This window comes from Budorcas taxicolor, chromosome 11 (assembly GCF_023091745.1).
Source record: "Budorcas taxicolor isolate Tak-1 chromosome 11, Takin1.1, whole genome shotgun sequence".
Classification (NCBI taxonomy): Eukaryota; Metazoa; Chordata; class Mammalia; order Artiodactyla; family Bovidae; genus Budorcas; species Budorcas taxicolor.
In genome coordinates, this window is record NC_068920.1 from 146,986,809 (window position 1) to 147,010,395 (window position 23,587).

Below are 23,587 nucleotides of genomic sequence, written 5' to 3' on the forward strand. Positions count from 1 at the left end.
CAAACATCGACAAGAATCAGTCATAGGTACACCATGTCCCCTCCCTCCAAACCTCTCTCCCATTTCCCTCCCCATCCACCCCTTCTAGATTGTCACAGAGCCCCTGTTTGAGTTCCCTGAGACATACAGTGAATTCCCGTTGGCTATCTATTTTACACATGGTAATGTAAGTTTCCATGTTACTCTCTCCATACATCTCACCCTCTCCTCCCATCTCCCCGTGTCCATAGGTCTGTTCTCTATGTCTGTTTCTCCTTTGCTGCCCTGCAAATAATTTCATCAGTACCACCTTTCTAGATTGCAAATATTTGCATTAGTATACGATATTTATCTCTCTCTTTCTGACTTACTTCACTCTGAATAATAGTCTCTATGGTCATCAAATTTTCTTGTAAGAGAAGAATTATCTCACATATAGGTAGGAAACTGGGAACATGATTAAGTCACTTGCCCAAAGCTGACAGTTCATGAACTCTGTTTTTATGTGTAGATACACTCACTTCTGTGTATCTTCTCTAAGCCATGACCCTATCCATTCCAGTCTCTGGAATTTTGAGTTACATCTTTGGTGATAATTAGAGAAAGGAAGATGTAGAGGTTGAAAAGAGAAGAAGGGGAAAAAAGCCAGGAGAACTTTGTGACAAGCATCAAGAGAGAAAAAGAAGTAGAAGCAGGTCCTGGAGTTTCATAACTGATGTGCGTTTGGTCTGAAATCATTGTGGGCATCACTATGACTGTATTACTTGGAGATTGGGAAATAGCTGAGGATTACTTACTTAAGTATCCTTTAATCCTTTTAATAAAGGTTCCTCAAAGCATCACAAAAAATCCATAAGACTCTACTCTGGGGCCATAGTGGGAATCAGAGGATGGAGATGCTAATTCAGATACATGAAACCAGAGGGCTGCTGACAAGTAGAGGGAGGACCAGGCAAAGCACCAAAAGACGCTTCTTAGTTGACATACAGTCCTTAGTAAAGCAAAACCGATGTGCAGGCAACTCCTCGAAAATGCATAGAGGAAAAGTCCTGCAAAGTTTCTGATGACCTCTGGTTGGAAGTGGAAATTAGCTGTATAAACCTCATTGTCACCAATTAGGTGTGTGAAATCTCCTAAATACGCTTTTTATTTCACATGTACTTTTATCTTTGTCAACTCTGTTCTTCCCACAAGTTCTCAAATGTCTTCCCCCAGCCCTTACTCACAGTCTGGTGGTCAAATAGCTCAATCTAAAGACCCGGGCACCTTAGCACAAATGGTATAAATACCCTAACAAGAAACAAATCTCTCTGAGTTGGGAAGGATGGATCCTGCCAGGAGCTGAGGCAGGGAAAGTGGAGGAGGTGGCATTTAAGCAGGGTCATCACAGAAAAATAAACATCCTCCTGAGATGAGGGAGGAGTCTCCTGAGAGAGCTTAGAGCAGGGGCAAAGGTACTGAGTGCGAGGGTCACAGCTCCCCCAGGAGCCCCTTGTCCTCGACGCAGGGAGCAGGGGCAGGGCATGTGGCAGGGCTGGTTGTGTAGGAACCACAGTCTAATGGACCCCAGGCCAAGCCATCGGCTTGCAGGCAGCAGGAAGCCATCAAAGGGTTTTGAGCCTCAAAGTGTTACTTGGTCTACTTTTGGAAAATAACTGTTGGCAGAGGAATGAGAAATTGTAAAGGTAAGAGGTCTTGAGACTTTCCTGTAGTTCAAATGGTGAAGAATCTGCCTACGGTGCAGGAGACTAGGGTTTGATCGCTGGGTCGGGAAGACCCTCTGGAGAAGGGAATGACAATCCACTCCAGTATTCCTGCCTGGAGAATCCCATGGATATAGAAGCCCCGTAGGCTATTATGTTCATGGGGTCGCAAAGAGTCTAACACACACACAGAAGGGAGGCGATGAGGGCCTGACCTGGGCAGTCACTGTGTCATGGAAGACGGGAAAGAGGCCAGAGAGGTACTCGGTGGTAGAACTGCCAGAGATGAGTGAGGGATGAGATGTTGGGGGTGACAGTGAGGGGGGACGACTTAGGGCTTAGGGATTAGTTGAATGGAGCTAGTGACTGAGAGATGAGGAGCAGAGAGTACAGGCAGGGTTGGGGTGGAGGTTTGGAGTGAGTGTCCGTGAGGGTACACTCCACTCATGCAGGCTAACGTTGTCTCCTTCTGGGTAGCAGTGGGGTTCCTTAAATTCCACACTGACATCACCAGCTCTTTGAAACACAAAGCTGAAAGCTGGCAAAGCCTACAGATTCTAGAGCTAGGCTACTGGGATCAGAATGTCTCAACATCCTTATTTGTAAGATAATCATAGCACCACGTCATCTGAGATGAGATGAAAGGATCGGAAGAGGTGATTTGTGTCAAGTGCTGAGGACGGTGCCTGGCACGTTGTGAGCATCACAGAGTTATGGGTGAGGCCACAGGTATACTTGGGCAAAAGCTATGTCCATTTTTTCCCCTTCTGTCTTAAAAGTACTTTGGTTTGATTCACAACCAACGTCTGGAAGGCAGACAACTAAGCTCACTCATTAAGCGGTGATCATTGCACTGTGGTAAACTGATAAGAACTCAGGATTCTTTTTGTAATTTCCCTTTTTTAAAAAACATCATCATTACTTTCATCAAAGACATTTATTAAACAAATATTGGAGGTAGGGTTCTGTATGGAGCCATGAGAAATGGCCCCCAGCCTCAAAGGACAATAAAGCCTAGTCAGGACAACAGCACACAGGCAGAATCAGGCGACAATAAAGGCCAAACATAGGAGGTGCTGCGGGTGCAGAGGCATCAAAAGAAAGGAGCTCCTCTCGATGCCTTTTCAGACAGAGGGAAGATGAAGACGGTTGAGGTCAGGGAGGTGGGAGGTGGGCGGGGGGTGGGGGGTAGTCCCTACCCTCTGTGCCTGGGGATGGGCAGTGGGGTGCTGGGTGATGAAATGCAGACTCTGAGGCCAACCCTCCCCAATTCTGATGGGCAGGCAGTGGTGAGGAGGGGGCAGGCAGGGGAGCCCCGGGTCTGGTCTGCACGAGCCCTGGCCTGAGCAGATTCGGATCCCTGGGCTGTGCTTTGAGAAATAAAGTGTGTCTAGATGGGCGTGGAGAGGGCTTGGCAGGAACACATTGTGTTTGGGGTGGCTGGGTCGGGGGTGGGAGAGGAGGTTCCTGCCTTCAGGCCCCAGTAGGGTGACTGCTTAGGGCACCTGGGACCCCAAGCAGAGACCTTTCCAGGGAGACTGTTAATTCTGGTGTGAATTTCTAAGGAGGGAAAGGTGAAAATAAGTAAACACATTTTATAATATTTTTCTGATCCTTTCACGTGGTAAAGAACACATTTTTCCTACTTTAACCTTGGAAGTTTTAAAATTCAGAGACCACCATCTTCATTTTAGGTAATGTCTTACTTAATCACTTCATCTGAATTAACATGCACAACAATGGTGACACAAAGATAATTACATTTAAGTGGTATTCTAACTTAAAATTTTCTTTGGGAATATCTGTGAGTCACCCTGTTCAACTCAAACATCCATAAAACGTGTACTAATTGTTCCAGAAGGAAATCATTGTTGCAGAGGGCAAAAGGCCAAGTGAGCTGAAATAGCAGGTTCTTAATTTATAGTCAATAAAAGGCCTCTTTTGTAAGTTCTTCTCAAGTCATAGCGTATTATCAGGCAAGTCTGGCACTAAAGTCACTTCATGCTTAAATACTTCACAAGGGCCCCAAAGAAGGGAGCTCAGAGAAACATTCTGTGAGAATTGATACTGTGAATTCACTCAGCTTTCAAGATTGCAGAGGCATTTTAAATTTTACAATGCTACCAGCAAAAAAAGCTACCTACTCAAGATAAAAACATACATTTTAAAACACTTTTAACTAGCTGCAGTATATAATAGCGGCTTCCCTGGAGGCTCAGATGGTACTGAATCTGCCTGCAATGCAGGAGACCTGGGTTCAATCCCTGGGTTGGGAAGAACCCTCAGGGCTACCTGCTCCAGCATTCTTGCCTGGAGGATCCCATGGACAGAGAAGCCTGGCAGGCTACAGTCCATGGGGTCGAAGAGTCGGACATGACTGAGTGACTAACACAGTAATCCATAATAACTCGCAGAACTTTTTATAGCTGCCACACTTTGGAGATTCTGCTCGAAGTTTTCTTTGAGACTCAGAAATAATGGTCCTTCTTTCCTTCTGAGCAGTATAGCTTCCTGTGTCAATCCAGGATTGAATTAGTACTGCTGTTTTTTTTTTTTTTTTTAATTTCCTTAGGTGGCTTTGTGCCAATACCGGGAGGTGGGCACCCAAAGAGATAACAAAGAACTGCAGAGACTCTGTGCGTCAGTGCTAGGCCTCCTTCCTTTGGGCTGTAGAAGTGCCACTTCGGAGTGCCAGTCACAGGTCTGCTGCTTTTAGGCCAGAGGGAAAAGCCACGCTTCCGTGGGATAAGGCACCCCTGGCTCCCCACTGTGTGGCTCCCCGCTGTGAGCCATCATCATTTCCCCGTGACAATGATGATTGATCTGTTGCAAGAGGAGCCCCGGCTGGCAGGGAGGAGACATTCCTGTTGCTTTTAAGTCTAACAGAATCTCAAACTGCCTAAAAAAACCGGCTTTTTTTTTTTTTTTTTCCTGGCTGGGGAAGGACTGAAAAAAAAAAGAAACAAGAACCCGAACTAACAAAACTATGTTCAAAATGTATGCTCTCTCCCTGTAGACTAATGAACTGTTTGGGCCAATGTTCTGTATTCTGGTAGGAACACACCGCTCATTGTATTTTCACCAGATTTAAATTTTTAAAGATACATGTTTGACAGGTTTAAAGTTTTTACTTTAGTCAGTTCAGTTGCTCATTCATGTCCAACTCTTTGCGACCCCTAGGACTGCAGCACATCAGGCCTCCCTGTCCATCACCAACTCCCAGAGTTCACTCAAACTCATGTCTGTTGAGTTGGTTATGCCGCCCAATCTTCTCATCCTCTGTCGTCCCCTTCTCCTCCTGCCTTCAATCTTTCCCACCATCAGTGTCTTTTCAAATGAGCCCATTCTTTGCATCAGGTGGCCAAAGTATTGGAGTTTCAGCTTCAGCATCAGTCCCTTCAGTGAATATTCAGGACTGATTTCCTTTAGAATGGACTGGTTGGATCTCCTTGCAGTCTAAGGGACTCTCAAGAGTCTTCTCCAACACCACAGTTCAAAAGCATCAATTCTTCAGCACTCAGTTTTCTTTATAGTCCAACTCTCACATCCAAACATGACTACTGGAAAAACTCTAGCCTTGACTAGACAGTACTCTTGCCTGGAAAATCCCATGGCCAGAGGAACCTGGTAGGCTGCAGTCCATGGGGTCACAAAGAGTCGGACACGACTGAGTGACTTCACTTTCATTTTTCACTTTCATACACTGGAGAAGGAAATGGCAACCCTTTCCTGTGTTCTTGCCTGGAGAATCCCAGGGACGGGGGAGCCTGGTGGGCTGCCATCTATGGGGTTGCACAGAGTCAGACATGACTGAAGCGACTTAGCAGCAGCAGCAGACGGACCTTTGTTGGCAAAGTAATGTCGCTGCTTTTTAATATGCTGTCTAGGTTGGTCATAACTTTCCTTCCAAGAAGCAAGTGTCTTTTAATATCATGGCTGCAATCACTATCTGCAGTGATTCTGGAGCCCCCCAAAATAAAGTCTGTCACTGTTTCCACCAGATGCCATGATCTTAGTTTTCTGAATGTTGAGTTTTAAGCCAACTTTTTCACTCTCCTGTTTCACTTTCAAGAGGCCTTTTAGTTCTTCTTTGCTTTCTGCCATAAGAGTGTCATCTGCATATCTGAGGTGATTGATATTTCTCCTGGAAATCTTGATTCCAGCTTGTGCTTCATCCAGCCCAGCGTTTTTCATGAGGTACTCTGCATAGAAGTTAAATAAGCAGGTGACAATATACAGCCTTGACGTATTCCTTTCCCGATTTGGAACCAATCTGTTGTTCCTTATCCAGTTCTAACTGTTGCTTCCTGACCTGCATACAGATTTCTTACTTTAGTCTACTATGAGCAAAACTTTGTTGCTATAGTTATAGCAGATAGATTTATCTAGATATATTAAATGAGAAATATTAAAGTGTTCAGTAAGTAGATAGGCAGATGCACATTTAATACATTATACAGCTGTGCTTTTCACGTTTTGATGATCTGCAACTAAAAACATGAAAATGTTAGCATTTTCAGCACACGTGTGCTCTATTTACACGACCATCAGCTTAGACTGATCATTCAAAGACATAAAATGATTTCAGGACTCTTTTTCCCCTCAGAAATATCTGGTGTATTCTATTTTCATCTCCTAGAAGTCTCTGATTTCACACTATTGCAACATTTTCCAGCTCTGAGAACATGTGAAATCCTACTTGGTTCTCTCATACTTCCTTTTAGGTGTATGTGCTCAGTCGCTCAGGAGCCTGGCAGGCTCCTCTGTCTGTGAGATTCTGAAGGCAGGAATACTGGAGTGGGTTGCCCCTTCCTTCTCCAGGGGATCTTCCCAAACCAAGAAACAAACCCAGGTCTCCTGCATTGCAAGCAGACTCTTTACCAACTGAGCCACAAGTGAGCTACCATGAGCCACGAGTGAGCTACCATGGTGACCTAAATTATAAAGTTGTTTCACTGCAGTGCTGATTTAATTTAAAAACTAAGTAAGATTTGTTCGTAATAGAGAGTCCATCCAAATCTACAAGTATAAGTCACTCTAGTGGCAAAATAATTTATCACTTCCCCTGAACGGGCAATCAGTTTGAAAACATTTGATTCCTGAGGGGAACAAAGGTCCTCCTCCACCCAGCGGTGTGGGTCTCTTCCCCTTCTATGCTCCTACTGGGCGCTGTTCATACATCCATTGTGGCACTGTGCCTGCTTCTGCCCTATTTCCTAATATCTCTTTTTCGTTTAGAAATAGCTGAGGCAGGTGTTTAGGCAGAGAAGGCTTGAGGAGACCACCTACAGGGCGGCCCATGTCAACACGGGCGGGGTGACACCAGCACAGAGGAAATGGCTGCCCAGCCCCGAGGGTTGAAGGGCTCCAGAAGTACCTCCCTGCTCCCAGCGAGGATATGGAAGGCGCAGGTGGGGCTGAGCGCTGTGTGGATGGCCCTGAGGGTAGCGGTTGTCACTCTATTGTATATCAGAATCACCCTGGAGGGCTTGTTAGCAAATTCAGCTGTTTACTCCGCTCAAGTACCATAGCACTTCAGATCATGGTGTTGATTCCATAAAGCTCATATACAAATAGTTTTCCAGTTCAGGTCTTTGGAAGGCAATTTTTTTAAGTCTTAGAAAGATGTGTTTCTTATATAGCCCCCTCAATCTCTTGCCCCACTCCCTAGCAGGTGTTGTGACTTGTTTCAACAGTTTGTTTCTTTTTATAGCTAAGTAGTATTCCCTTGTATGGATATACCACATCCTTTCACCTGTTGATGGCCATTTGGGCTGTTTATCTGTTAGCAATCTCAGATAAAGTTGCTGTGAATATTTGTGTGTAAGTCTTTGTGTGGAAAGATCCTTTTATTTTTCCTGGGTAGACTCCGAGTACGGCGTCCTGTGCCTAAAATGATCTCCACCTGGATGGCCACATGGCCTGCCCCCTCGACTGGATTTCACACAGGTTGGTTTCAGCTCAAATGTCACTTCCCAGACCATTCTTCTCATTTACTTTGTACTAAAGGGCCCACCTGATCACACATCCCTTACCCTACTTTTTCCTCATTGCACTTCATTGCACCCAATATTATTTATTTGTATACTATCTGTCCCTGCCTTGTTCAGTACTGTACCTCCAGCTTCTAGCGTGTGTATGGAACACAGAAGTTGCTCAGTAAGTATTTGTTGCACAAATAAATGATGAAATCAGAATGCCTTTTTCCAATATCCACACCAGGTATTAGACACCTGTATAATCTTTGCCTACTTAATATGTGGGAAACAACATCTCTGTAACTTGCATTTAATGAGTGACATTGACTACCCTGTTTTTAGCTTGGCCTTTGTATTTTTTCAGAAAGCTAGCTTTTCATATCCCTTGTTCAGCTATCTTTTTCCTATTGCTTTGCAAGCACTATTGATATATTAAAGGACTTATCCCTTTGTTCATTGTATACTATAATGATATTTTCCCAGCTTTTCAGTTGCCTTTGACTTTGTAGTCATATTATTAATCTTTTCCTTCTGCTTTCTGGTTTTGAGACTTCTTATAAAGTCCTTCCCCATTCCAAGATCATCACAGCATTCACAGTTGTTTTCTTCTAAGACTTTATACATGTATATATAAAAGATTATAATGTTTAGATCTTTGATCCATCTGGGATTTACTTTGGGGTGTAAAGAGTAAGTAAGTGATCTAGTTTAAAAAGAAAATTTAGCTTTAAAATACAATGAAGCAACTTCCCTGCTGGTCCAATGGTTAAGACTCTGAGCTTCCAATTCAGGGGCCCAGGTTCCATCCCTGGCTGGGGAACTAGATCCCACATGCCACAACTAAAGATCCCACATGCTGCAACTAAGACCCGGTGCCGCCAAATAAATAAGCAAATATTTTTTAAAAATACAAAGAATACAAATTCCTGGATACCATTTACTTAACATTTTAACAAGAACATTCATAATTTAAAAATAAATTCAAATAAATTTCACCTGTTTTCCAACATATATTTTTGTTTGATATAGGTATTTGTATGTATGTAGCTGTATGCAATAAAACTCTATTTTTCACCATTCTCTAGAATTTTATATTACAATGACATTACTTTCATTATTAATATATTTTCCCCGGCAAGTTTCCACTTCATTTCTTTCAGCACTTTCTTGTTTTCCTGGATCTCGAAGATTTCTTGTTTGTTTTATTATATTTTGCTTTAAAAAGTCTCTTTTCTATTAAGCTCACTTCTTCATGGAGAAAGGAAGTCTTTATTCTCAGCAAGAAGGAGAAGAGATTTAGTATAAACTGGTAACTCAGAGAAAAATTGGATTCTTCGTAGGTTGTCACATGCTTACAATGGCTAGAAGGGGAAGAAAAAAGACACCATGTTTAAAGGGCCATTTAGAAAGGTATGCACTGGTCCCTTGAATATCCCCCAAATAACCTAAAAACTGTATATGGTTAGGCTTAAGATAGTACTCTGAGCTGGAAGGAAACGAACAATCTGGAAGGAATCCTACATTTTATAAAGGAAAAAAATGTTAGCACTGTCTGTGGCCATCAGGCGTGGGACACAGGTGGTCCATAGCCAGTTCTCACGGCTCCTCCTCCACTCCAGGTGGGCCCCCCTCTTACCACGGTCAAGGCAAACAAAAGCACACAGGGAGAGATTCTGGACATACTGAAAACACACCAACAAAAGAATCCCCAGCTCCCAACCAAAATAGGTTACCAGGCTTAATACTGTATGCTGCAATTCTTTATGTATTATAGAAGGAAGAGTTGACGAAGCAATTTTGCTTATTTTAAAGTAATAAGTAGAACCTGAATCTGATCAAATCTCTAAAACACTAATGAAAACTGCTAAGTAACTCTGCCAATCTCTGCCTATACCAACATGGAAGCAGGGGGAAAGGGGAACACGTTAAAAGGTGTCATGGGCTGTAATCTGCAAAATCTAGACTACAGGAAATTGTACAGGACACATGACCTGGATTACTCAATAAGTAAACTGCAAGGGGGAAATAAAAGAGATAACAGGGGAATTTATGAACTAAAGCATTTAAGGGCTATCTCTACCACCGGCAATGTAAGGACTTTACGTGGATTCTGAGTTATTTAAAAATTTACTGTTGACAATCAGGAAAATCTAGATATTCACTGCATGTTTGATGAGATTAAGGAATTACTACTAGTTTTTAATGTCAGATTAATGGTATTCTGGCTTTGTTTAAGAAATTATGAAGTTTGGGACTTGCTTCCAAATAATCTGGGAGTAGAGGGGTAAAGCAGTGAGCTGGCTAGGGTATGGGGAAAACAAGTCTAGCCACGTTGAAAGTTGTTAATGTGGGGGTGACTATGGGTAGGGGGCATTAATGATATTGTGCTCTCTACCTTTGAATATACTTGAAGTTTTCCATAATTAATAGTTTTAAAAACAAGTGAACGATAGATGGTATAAACATTTAGACAATGATTTATGTAACAAATATGGCCCTAAATTCCTGAAAGAATGTTTGCATTTGCACCATAGAGCTCAGACACCCATCAGTTGTGACTATGGATAACTACTTTTGGTTCTTTCATCTGCAAAATAGAAAAAAAATAACTACCTCATAAGATGGAAAAGAGGATTGAATGAGAATATATATTAAGCACTTATCCAATAGCTGGCACAAAGTAGGGGCTCAAAAATGTTCACTTTGCCCATACTCCTTTAAAACTGATTTTTAAATTTTCACTTAAAATCTTTTTTAAGCCTATTTTAATAATATACAAAAAAGCCAATACCCTACTATGTTCACTAGCAGGAAATTTAAAAGCCTCAAATGCTTGTGCATTGATTGGTTTAATGGAAACAGAGTATAAGCCATTTATATGAATTCTCACAAATATGGTACCCTCTTTTCTTCTTTTCTAATTTTTAATTTAGGGTCTATGAAGAAAGATTCTTTCAAACAAAATATTATCACAAAAAGGGTAAAAATATTGTTTCCCTTGCCTAGGGACCATAAAGAAAGCTCTATTTCTACAACAAAAAGATAAGAAAAGGTGTACAGTAGGACTTTTTATTTCTAAGTTGAATCAACAACAGTATCTTTTAAGGAGGAAATGGCAACCCGCTCCAGTACTTTTGCCTGGAGAATCCCATGGAGGGAAGAGCCTGGTAGGCTACAGTCCACAGGGTTGCAAAGAGTCGGACACGACTGAGCTACTTCACTTCACTCACTTCCCTTATCATAAACTTGGAAAATTTTAATTTTCCTAAAGTCTTAAGTGATAAAACCAAATAAAACATACAATCATTTAAATTCATCCAGATTGTTAGCTCCGCCTCAGACAAGAAGGATAAACACCCTCATGATCTGAAGGGTTCTCACAGTCTTTCTCTGCTTAGTTCTCAAGACCTGAGTGTTCTCAAAATTATTTCCCAGTACAATGCTTGTCTCTTCTGAACCCTCAAAACTGAGTCCTCCTGTGTAATAAAATTCTCCATATAGCTGAAGATCTGCTCTCTTAAGCATCAAAAGATTCCATTTTAACCATTTTGGATAGACATCTTTTAAAACTGAGTTATACATTATTTGGTTATTATTAATCAGAGGACATTCAGCCTATTTTCAAAAGCCTTTACAATTATATGGTGACAAGTTGTCCACTTTTATTGTGGAAATACTAGAAAATACAGGTAGGAAAAACAAACCCAGAGAGAATGCACATTAATCTGGGGACATGCTAAAGCAGAGACATGGTCAAGTTTATTTAGTTCTGTGGAGCTATTGTGTGTCATGAATGAACTTCAGACCAATGTAATTTGACTTCTTTCGTCTGCTTCTGCAGCTGGTTCCTCTACTGTCTGTCAAACGAGTACCACTTATATTTGCTGTCAAGACATTCAGCAGCAGATACCTCTCAGTCTCCCGCCTACTCTGCATCTTCTGATGGCAAGGAATCTGGAAATCAGACAACTCAGCCTGATGGACACACATCTCCCAGCAGAGTGAAGGACTAAAGGGCCTCCTGAGAAGAGTGTATATACGTTAGTTATGGACTCAGTGGCCATTTTATTGGTTAGCTGGACCCTTTTTTGCTTACTATGTGGTTTTAGGCTATGGTCTAAATAGGCAAGGTAATTTGACAGACGATTTTGGTACATAAAACCATGGTGATAACCATACCTGATGCATAGAGTGTATTGCTTAGCCTTATAACTCATGCAGAGAAAAAAAATCTTGGTTGTTTCATCTCTGATTATACCAAGGTCTATTTGTAACTAACTGTCTTATGTTATAGGATTACAACCATTAAGAACATCCAAAAATGCACTGATCATGCCACGTGAAGAGCACAAAGGTGTAGGTTCCCCACTAACCCCCACGGACCGACTGCAGGCAGACAAGGCAGAGGGTACTAACGAATCAGGTCCTAACTTCCTGTCCCATGTGTGGGTCTTGATTATAAGCTCACCATCTTCTAAAGTCCAACCAATAACCCATCTGCCTCTCATTATGACCAACTCCTTTAAATCATAGGTGGCCCCTTTTTATGTTTTCTAATGAGAAAAGACTACTGCTTCAGGCCAAACCTGAGGTTTCAGGGTGGTTTTTATCCCATGACTTCTAAGAGCATCGCATACCTTTTACAGAACTTCTGAGTACTCAGCCAGTAGAGGGAATTCTTGGTTGTCAGGGACTGGCCTTTCTGCTGCAGGACTCCCTGGAGGCTATGCCCATGGAAACAAGGCCTCTCGCTGTCCTCTTCAGTCCAGTTGAATTGAAAACTTGAAGGCTTTTTTTTTTCAATGTTTGGTGCTGAATCCACCAGCGTGCTAAACTGTTTCTGTAGACTCACCAGCATTTCTGGAAATGAAGGGAAAACAAATGAAATAAAAACACATTAAATGACGAAGTCTGTAGTTTACTTGATTGTAATGCACCCACGGTGGTTTTGTAGTTTTGACAAATGCTCCATGATATAAGGGCATAACTAGGGGAAACTGACACTCGAAGAGGGACGGCGAGGAACAACTTGAAAAGGCTAAAAAGGTAAATTTTATGTTATGTATATTCTACCACACACAAAAAAACAACAAAAAACCTAAAAAAGCAGTTCTGCAAATAAAGAGTTCTGAGAGTATAGATATATAGAGCATTTCAGATTTTGGCGAGAACTTAAGTTCTGTTTGAATATTGCAATGTTCCTGAAATAGATTTCTACGGACATTTCTTATAGAGAAGGACGTTTCTCTGGATGTGCAATGGGACACTTGTTAAACAACTGAGAAAAGGACTTATGCATTCACTTTTCAATTTAAAACACTTAGCTTTTCCACAGCTGGGCTGTTACTTGGTGTCAACGAGAAGAAACCCTACTCACCTCTTCTTTTATACACCACGGGCCTGTCAATGGCTGAGTAGTAGACTGGCTTTTCACCTTTCCACAGAAACCTGAAAAGATAAAGACGCATTTGGAGCAGGATGGAGATGAAATGGGCCTCAACACACTTCAGAGAAGTTTCTCAATGGCAGTATCTGAAATTCCCGATACTCATATAATAGTTCTGGCTTAGAATGACCTGCTGACATGCGTCTCTACAGCACTCATGACCTAGACGTAAGCGAGTGGCACTGCAGGAGGCAGGAAGTCAATGGAAGGATAAGTTCCACCTAAAACCTCCCAGATGCCATAAGAAATGATTGATTATACTGTCATCATAAAATTCCCATGCCTCTTGTTCTCATAAAGTGAGGCCACCTAAGAAACAACTGTTCCTCCTTGTCTCTGGCCAAACACGCTCCTGCTGCAGATAAGGTAGTGGTACTTCTGACTCTGATAACTTGTACAAAGTGAACAGTAAGTGCCTGCCTTCTAATGCAGAGGTGTAATCACTGTGAATAGGTTATGGTCTTCCTGAAAATTATATGTGAACTAAATCATACCACATTTAAATATTCAGAGAGCTTGCCATTTGTGATTCTTTCAAGTATCTTTTTGTTATTTATCAAATAATAAAAGTGACAATATATTCAAGGTAAAAAATCTTTTAATAATAAAGAAGTTCCCTAAATAGTTTAATCCCACTCCCTAGATAAACCCACTATTAAAAACGCCTTGTGACTTCCTCATCTAGACAGATTTTCTTATGCATTTATAGTAAATGCCCATACAGGTGGCAATTATGTTGCAGTCAAGGAGGTGTTATTATTTCCTTGAGGACATATGCCCAGAAGATGGCAAAGGTGGGCCATCGAAAATAATTAACACTCGTCACACAGTCCTTCTTTAAGCATTTACTTTGTTTACTTCTTTTCAAAACTACAAAAAATAGAGGCCCAGCACGAAGTCTTAATATTTTCTCCAGGAAGCCACGAGGTCCCATATGCTCTGTCCAGTCTTCCCTCAAGATTTGGTTCTCCACTGCTGTATATTAAGGTATAATTTACATGTAGTAAAACCAATCCTGTTTAGTACATAGCTGCACTACTTTAGATAAACACATACAGTTGTATAATCACCACCATGAATAGTTCCACACTCTCAAACCTCCCATGCCTCTTGAAGGTCAACTCCTCCCCTGACCCTCAGCTAAACTTTGTCTCAACCACCAATCTGTTTCTCTATTCTTACAGCTTAGCCTTTTCCAGAAAGTCATATAAATGAAATTAGACGGTATGTAACCTTTTGAGTCTTTCATTAGCATAATGTATTTATGATTCATTCATATTTCTGGATGTATCAGAAGTTTGTTCCTTTCTAGTACTGAAGAGTGTTTCATTTTACAGATATGCTATAGTTTGTTTATCCATTACCACCTGAAAGGCATCTGGGTTGTTGCCAGTTTTGGGCCACAAGATTTCATTCGTTTACTTATGAATGAAGTATACAGATCTCTATATATTCATATATAGGTTTCTGTGTGAACTTACTTTTGGCCCATTTAAAAAACTGAGTTGTTTTCTTATTATATGAAAATAATTCTGGATACAAACCATATATTGGATACAACTCATATATTCTGGATACAAACCATGTATCTGGATACAAATCATATACTCTGGATACAAACCTTCTATCAGATATGTGATTTAAACATATTTTCTCCTAGCCTGTAGCTTTTCTTAACAGTGTTTTTAGAAGAGAAGTTCTTTCTTTTAATGAAGTCTAACTTATCTTTTTTTTCTTTTATGGATCACGGCTTTGGTATCATATCTGAGAAAATTTTTGCCTAACCTAAAAGGCTGCAAAGATCTGCACATGCTTTTAAATTTTCCTCCAGGAAAACTGGCAGTCAAAGCACTCTCTAAAGCTATTTTTAGGTTGTCAACTATAGTTTACTAGTGTTTCTCACAATCCATGCATAGAGACCTATGCTGAGCTGTAGAAAATACTTTAACAACTTTTACCTGACAATATGGAAGATGAAGTCTAGAAGAATAGAGAGAAAAATTAGAAATTTATGTCAATAACAGAGATGGGGAAGGGTAGAACAGGTGATGGGCATACATGGGAGCTCTGTGCCCACAGAGCAGTCAGCAGTGACTTAGAAGTCATCTCAGTCATCCCAAAGCACAGACGCTACGAAGGATCTTGGTAACAGATCCCTTGGACAAGCTCTTCCCAGAGGCCTGGTGTCCGTCTGGAAAATGCCACTTTGAAACTAGACCATACGTTCTTTGGTCATTAAATTCTCCCTTAAAGTAGCTAAAAGTCAGTGAGCCTTTTGATGCACAGCTGACTGAGGCACTGCAGGAAGAATCTGGGCTCTAACAGGTATGTCTGAAGTGTTAAGTTGGTGCCTGGTTTGGGTTCATGAGAAGGCACCTGTCAACCCTGAGATGCCCAAGTGGCATGGCCTCTGAATACCTAGCCTTTCAGTACTGGTCGGGACCACCCCAGCAGCACCAGAAAAGAAAGGTCCGATGTCTGGTTCTCCAAGATTACCTAAGAACTCAGGATAGCCTTTTGTTCTCGCTGCTACTCTTGTGCCTGCTGAGAGCCAATGACTAAAGACATTCCTTCTCCAACAGAAAAGAGGAAGGCCTCCGTTCCCCGGGTGCCCATAGCTGTCAGAAGCTCACCCTCACTATCTGTCCAATCTGAACAGGAAGAAACTGCCCATCTCTTCCCCTCTTCAGCAAGGATCCTCTCTCCCACAGCGCTTTATGCATCCCCGGAAGTCTGTTTCTAGATTTAAAAGCTCTCTTAAATTCAGAGGAGAAATACTCTAATTCTATCTGCAAACACTGAAATTTAGTTCTTGATTAAGAATATCAAGGAGGCATTATTAGCCTTACTTTATTGATGAAGAAACTGGAGTTATCATTTTAACTAATCTGAGGAATCTTGATTTTTCTCAGGGGATATAAAATGACTTTATCAAATGAGTACTATTGCAAAACTGCATAAACTACAGAAATGTTAACCTTTTCTTCAAAGTTTCACAGGGACTCAAAGTTCCAAGAACAGATATAAAATCCGTTCAAATCAGAAACCTAGAGCAAGGTACCCTCTACCACATAAGACAGTATCTCTGAAAATTTATGAGCTGACTACATTTCAGTGCACTGAGGCTAAGAAGTTAAGTAACTGGGTCGCAGTTAAACAGCTGGTTTTAAACAATCAGGATTCACCCCTGCACTGTCTCTAATGCTATGCTCTTTCCACTCTGCCACGGTGGACCTGGGTGGGCTTCCCTGTTGCTCGGTGGTAAAGAACCCGCCTGCCAATTCAGGAGATGCGGATTTGATCCCTAGGTCGGGAAGATCCCCTGGAGAAGGAAGCAGCAACCCACTCCCAGTATTCTTGCCTGGGAAACCCATGGACAGAGGAATCTGGCGTGCTGCAGTCCATGGGGGTCATGAAGAGTTGGGCACAACTTAGCGACTAAACGACAGCAATGGACCTACATGAGGAGGAGAGCTCGAGGTAAAACAGTGAGACTGCCTGAATTAAATATGCTACTCTCTTTCTGCTTTGCTTTGTTTGGATTTGTATCGGGAACTTTATTTTGGAGGAACAGTCCAGTTATAAATGACACAGGCTGACGTCTGCAGTCTTTTGTAACAGTGGGAAGCACAGATGGGAACTGATCCACTGTGGGAAACGAAAGAGGGAGGAATACCAGAAATGCAGAGAAGAGTCATGCAGATTACGAAAAGACGAGTACTGAGTACAATACAGCTCCCTGGACTGGATTCTGGATCAGGAAGACACTAATATTACTATTTTTTAAATCTTCTGGCTACACAGTGTGGCATGTGGGATCTTAGTTCCCTGACCACGGATGGACCCCACCTCCCTTGCATTGGCAGTGTGGTGTCTTAACCACTGGACCACCAGGGACGCCCCTAAAAGGACATTATAGGGCTTCCCTGATAGCTCAGTTGGTAAAGAATCTGCCTGCAATGAAGGAGACCCCGGTTTGATTCCTGGTTTGGGAAGATCCCCTGGAGAAGGGAAAGGTTACCCACTCCAGTATTCTGGCCTGGAGAATTCCATGGACTATATGGCCCATGGGGTCGCAAAGAGTCGGACATGACTGAGCGACTTTCACTCACTCACTAATAGTTAATAGAAATATTTTAAAATGTCAGTTTAGACAGAGGGGTTAATTCTAGAAAAAAGGGTCATAATGCTGGTGAATCTGAACTGATGAAACCTGAGCTTTCAGATGTAAAGCAATAGACTTGAAAAATAAAGTAGGTGAATCTAAAGCTAGAAGAGGTAACATACTTTGCCCTGGCTTCCTCCCACTTTTGTTTCTTCTCATCAATAGCTTTCTTCATAACTTGGTACCATTTTCTGAAATCAAACCATGGTTTACCTGAAAGAAATGAAATCCATGATTATTAACCAAATATGTCACATTATTATAACACATGTTGCTCATGTGAGTCTTTACTCACTGATCTGACTGAACATTTATATGCCAGCCCTTGGAAATTATGGAGGGACTGACTATCTTCACGCTCTAATATGACTCGTGAGCAATCTGCTGTCACTCCCTTCTGTTCTGAGCTCTCACCTATACTGTGGCCCTGTATTACACCAAAACTACCTTTAAAAAAAAAAAATGGAATATAGCTGCTTTATACTGTGGTGTCAGTTTCTGCTGTACAGTAAACTGAATCAGCCATACATACACATATATCCCCCTTTTTTGGACTTTCTTCCAATTAAGTCACCACAGAGCACTGAGCAGAGCTCCCGCAGCTCTGCAGCAGGTTCTCATCAGTGATCTGTCTTATACACAGCAGTGTAGAGATGTCAATCCCCATCTCCCAATTCACCCCACCCCCCTGCCTTTTCCCCTCTGGTAATCATACGTTTCTTCTCCACAGCTGTTTTTCTATTTTTGCTTTGCAAATAAGATCTTTACTATTTTTCTAGATTCCACATATTGAAACCATCTTTCTACATGTCTGTTCTCCTAGATTTGACTATTACCTCCTTGAGAATAGAAGATATATTAGATAACTACACATATAAACAGTCTGATACAAGGTACAATTTATATATTTCTCAGTTTATTCTTCTCTGTATTTACTGTATCTTTTAATTCACCTTTTACAATCACTTGATTGACTAAAAAAAAAAGTACCTTCTTTGTTCTTTTCATTATATTTCTTGGCAATATTAGACAAAGACCTGGAGACACAAATAAACAAATCAATTTATTTGGAAATCATTCATTTGAAGACAGTTAAATTTTGAATTCTTCTGAAAGAAAAGTATAGAACAGTACTTGAAACTGATGCCAACTTTTAATGCAGAAGCAAGCACTGAAATAGGGAAGAAGACACTGCCACTCTTTGTTGGCATTTTAAGATTCTTTCACTTTCCAAAATAATCTTTGAAGACACATAGTGCCAGAAACCAAAAGGTACATGGATGAAGTGCTAGTGACTCTTTAGAATTTGTGTATGATTTAAAACTCAGGAGAATGAGACACATGTGCATCTTCCTAAAAATGGAAGAAAACATGATCCAAACAACTTACTAAAGGAAAATGAAATCTCTGACAAATACCTGAGCCAAAACATTAGGTAAGGAGTAACTGCTGCTACTAGTCAGTGTTCTATAACAACTGAGAGTCTCTACTTTCTACTGAGATATAACATATGGAGTCCTTTACTCTGAATAATTAGGGGAAAATAATAAAATTTTTTTCTCCTAAGACTACATACACTTACCATTCTAAATTGTCATCCAATAAAAAGAGCAGTTTCAATGCCACTACAATGACAGCTACAGCTTGCACATCATATTTAACAGTTTTTGCCTTTTTAGCTATAGGATCAAATCTTAGAAAATCCACTTCTCCTATTCCAGTCGCTTTTACCACTAGGCAGGTTAAATTATGCATTTCATCTATTGAAGAATAAAACAGAAAAATGTGACATTAAATTCTTTGGTTAATGAGACCATACTAATGTATACATCCATGAGATAAGCTTTATCTTAAAATATGATACTATACCAGAACTCTGAGACATACCATTTTGTGTATACATAAACCAAAAATTGAAATGTGTAGAGAAAAACATATGGTCGAATCCTGGCAAGGTCTATCTTCTCCTATTCTGACTTCCCAAAATGCCTGCTATCTATGGCACAGATCTTGGCACCAAATATACAGGCACACATCCATCTTCTATTGCTTCATCCACGCCCCTTGTCTGTGTTTCTACAGCAATCTGCATTTACCTGAAACTAACTTTCCTGTAGGACCAAGGGCTTCTCTAAAAATGTGCACTCACTTGGGAAGCTAGGGAGCCTGGCTAGCACACTGGAAGGCCCAGTGTGCATCTTACCCGCTGCCCTGCTTTCCCAAAGAAATTACACGCTCAGCACAGACTCATCTATTATTCAAGGCTGAGTAACTTGGGACTTGGAGCCAGAACACCTACAGCCTATATATTTAGGCTTTCTGATCATGAGCTTTGTGACTCCGGACTACAGCCACTCAACCTCAGTTTCTTCACTTGTAAAATGGGTTATGGTGAGGATAAACACAGGACATAAAAGATAGGACAAGTGAATTATACTTTGAAAACTCTGAATTACTAAGCAAATTTCTTTACTTACTAACTAAAGTACCTATATTTTGATTAAATTCAAGTAGAACAGTTGTTACTTACAAGAGCATAATAAGTTATATTGCATTTCCTATATACTGTCAGTCATTATGTTCTGTTGATTCTATTCCCTGAATGTAGTATACCACACTTTTATAACAGTTCAAATAACATTACATACAGTATATACATGTCTCTATATAAAGTATTATATACAGAATTTTATTACTATAAAAATGGTATTTCTTGAAGAATGTCTCCCCTATTTATTTAAAATTAATACCTTGAATTGCTTCTCTTATACTAAAAGTACATAGTAATAAAAAGCAAATGAAAGAAATTATGAGGAAGGAAGCCAGGACAGGAGAGAAAAACTAAGATTCTGACCTGGAGTATTATGTGACCTGGAGTATTATATGACGCCTTGGCCATCCGGCAGCCAGGCGTCACTCAACCTGCCTACATCTCATCTGAGATGAGCACACCCACCTGTCCTCCCTTTCCACCTTCATGGATGAGGTAATACAGATGAAGGCACTTTGGAAACTCTACAGGGTTCCCCACAAATTAAACAGACATGATTATGAAAGCTGCCAGGAATTCTCTCTGGCCAGCTCCTCAGTCCCAGGATGAGGGATAAAACTAAGGGATGTATTTGGAGTTCAGTCAGAGCCACCAAGGAGGCAGTGCTTACTCAGCAAGGGTGTGTGTGTGTGACATGCTTGCTGGAAGCTGCTTTCTGCTTTCTGCCCAGTTCCAAAGACGACATTGTCATACATAAAGGCACTGAGGAGGGGCATTCGTTGCCCTAGCATGCTTAAAACCACCTTTAGCTTTCTGGGAACCCGAAAACCTCTCTTTGAAAAAGGGCCAAGTACACAGATCTCTTCTTTTTGATCAACAGCACAAGAGAACTATAGAGTGCAAACTTTCAGCTTTGAAAATGGCAATATTCTAGAAGTCTTCTTATAATTTCATGGGTAGGAGGCCAATCAATGTCACATTTTAGAATGCAATTTCTAAGGTGAAGGGACCACCACATCTTAGTTTGTAGATCTATTTTGTTTACTCTTTCCTCCCACTATTATGTAATACAAACTCAGTATAGGACATTTATAAGATACATAAAGTGGGAAGAAAGAAAAAATGCATTACTATAACTTAGAAATAGCACTTCAATATTGGGGTAAATTTATTCCCAATATTTTCATGAATATTTTAATTTTATATAGCTATGAGTATATTATATATAATTTATAAATTGGCCTATTTCCTTTTCTATTATGACATAAACATTTCCCATGCTTTTATATACTCTTCACAAACATAATTTTAAAAGATGCACATGGTTCTACTGAATATACAAAATATTTACTTAAACATTACCTTTCCATTGGATATTTATTTCTGATTTCTCAGTATTATAAATAAGGTCAATAACATTTGTGTACAGTTTTTTACCTATATTCCAAATTATTTCTATTGAACACTTTGTGAGAAGTAAAATTTTTCTATCCTGGCTCTTTTTAATATGGTCTCTAAAACAGCACTTTACAACATCAGATGATAGCAGTCTCTCTCTGTATATTATAGCGGTTTTAATTCTACTTCTTACTCTCAGGAAGAGTTAGGTGAGAAATACTATTAAGTTATACACACTGGTCAGAAAACACTACCACCATCGTTTCTGTCCAATAGCAACTATGTGAGCTAGATACTTGCCATAACCCAGCCCAAGCCAGTTATATTTTCGTAATTCCTTGCATTCTTTCCATATCTTAGTGTTCTTCATTATGAGCTTACGATTTGGGAGTATATAATAGAACAGAGGAAGCTGCCATATTTTGAAAAAACCACTCCAAAAGTAACTCAAAAAACCAAAATCCAAAACAATAAACTGATATATGTAACATGCCAAAGTGCAGAAATCAGACTTCCCAAATTCTGGAATCTTAATCAAAGAGCCAGTGACTTCTAAAGTTACAGCAAGAGACATACATTCCTTAGCTTAATAAATGATACCTTTGAGAAGCTTATTTTTTCCTCTTTAAAAAATACTTTATAAGACTTAGATTTACATTTGTATACATATGTTACTCCAATTTATGTTTATTTTTATAGCTAAAATTATATCATACATGCAGTTTTATATATATATTTTTTCATATAACATGTCTTTTCCTTTCCTATTAAAAATATATTCAATCACATTTTTTTATACTGCATAAGCAATAATATAGTCATGCCATGTTTGTATTTTCTGTTAAGAATAGAAACCCTGCATTTCTCACATTTCTAGTTTAGCAAGAAATTCAGGAATAGATTCCATCGGCGAATTCCGCTGGGGTGACCTGTGTCTTGGTGTATTGTGAAGAAGGGCTAGTGAGGCTGCCTTTGCATCCTACCAGACCTTCATCTCCATTTGTTTCAGGGACTGGAAATAGCAATGTTACTAAACAATAAAAATATCACTGTAGATTAACTTCTGGGATTTTAAAAATTGGAATTCTTTATTTAATAATCATGCTTCATGCAAATGAAGGAGTGCTGCCCTTTTTTGGTAGAGGTTCCTAAGTAATTAATAATACATACTGAATCATGTGTTACTTGTATTCAGCAAAAATTTACTGTAAAAACCAAACATTATCTTTCAAGCTTATCCCTCCCATCCAAAACAGAACTCATTACTTCTGAAAGTGTCCTTTTAACCATTTTAAATGGTCCAAAACATTTTAAGAAAGAATTTTGAAGTTAAGCTTCAAGTTACTGTAGACCCTGTCAGGTGACTCTAATAGTCTCTGATTGAGAGGATTCAATACATTTTTCATAATAATTCAATAAGTCAAGGCTTACTCATAATATATACCTCACACTTACCAGGGAGATTGACCTCCATCAAGTATTTCATACACAAGATGTTTGGATGAAGATAGCAGTTTTCAGTTATGTCTGGAAAACGTGGCAAATCTAAGAATGTGGCAACTTCAATTATTTTTTTAAAGATAACATCATAGTTAGGCCAAGACTGGAATGAAAGAGATAGTCAAAGTAGCAGTTTTTGCAACATAAATTATTTTAAAAACTACTTCCTGATTTTAAAAATAACATGTATTCACTGAATAAAACTTGGAGTATAGATTAAAAACATTAAGGAGAAACACCCATAAACCCCAAATATCCTCACTGAGCTGTTTTAAACAGTAATAGTGATAAATTAAAAAGCCACTAAAATTCTATCTGGCTCTAACAATTCTTACTGGCCTTACCGATGATATAGTGAAGCCATTACTTCTTGCCAATCATGGAAGAATCTGGGATAAAGCTGCAATCCTACTGGAATTATGATGTCATCATAATCCCGGCAAAGCAGGACTTTCTGCTCGCCTTCCCTAACCAGCACCCTCTCGCCAACCTTCAAATTCACAGCTAACAGATTCAGTTCAGTGTTACATAATATTCACATGCTTCTATGTTGGAGATGACACCAGGGCTTAAGTCTAATAGTTAAAAATGTGCGATTCAGCTTTCTATTTTCTCACATTAGCCTCTAAGAAAGAGTATCTTACAGAATTCAGGAAAATGTATGAGCCAATATTAATAAATTAATTCTGTTCATTTTACAGGCACCCTTGTAGTTAATTTGGTATGCTATTTATATTTTTGCAATTTCCAAACATTCTTCTCATTGATACTACATATAATTTTTCCTCATTTACTTATCCATTCACATAAAAATATTAAATTTAGAGTCTATTCTATGTAAGATACTTTAGGAAATATAAAGATGAATAAAGTGATCTCTTCAAGGAATATATACTCTAGAAAAGGAGGTCAGTGTTCAAAAATAAC

General features: G+C 39.9%; 1 protein-coding gene across 1 annotated transcript in view; it reads right to left on the reverse strand.

The window, feature by feature from the left end:
* Nucleotides 1-8,752: 8,752 nt before the first annotated feature.
* The window catches only part of TAF1B (TATA-box binding protein associated factor, RNA polymerase I subunit B), a 54,757-nt gene continuing 39,922 nt past the window's right edge, over nt 8,753-23,587 (reverse strand). Inside the window, exons 9-15 of the mRNA XM_052649256.1 lie at nt 22,616-22,763; nt 18,854-19,031; nt 18,262-18,308; nt 17,394-17,484; nt 13,038-13,108; nt 12,298-12,520; nt 8,753-9,021 (exon numbers count right to left, since the gene is read on the reverse strand). Coding sequence (XP_052505216.1) covers nt 8,817-9,021; nt 12,298-12,520; nt 13,038-13,108; nt 17,394-17,484; nt 18,262-18,308; nt 18,854-19,031; nt 22,616-22,763 — 963 coding nt within the window. The 3' untranslated portion in view covers nt 8,753-8,816. The remainder of the gene's footprint in view (nt 9,022-12,297; nt 12,521-13,037; nt 13,109-17,393; nt 17,485-18,261; nt 18,309-18,853; nt 19,032-22,615; nt 22,764-23,587) is intronic.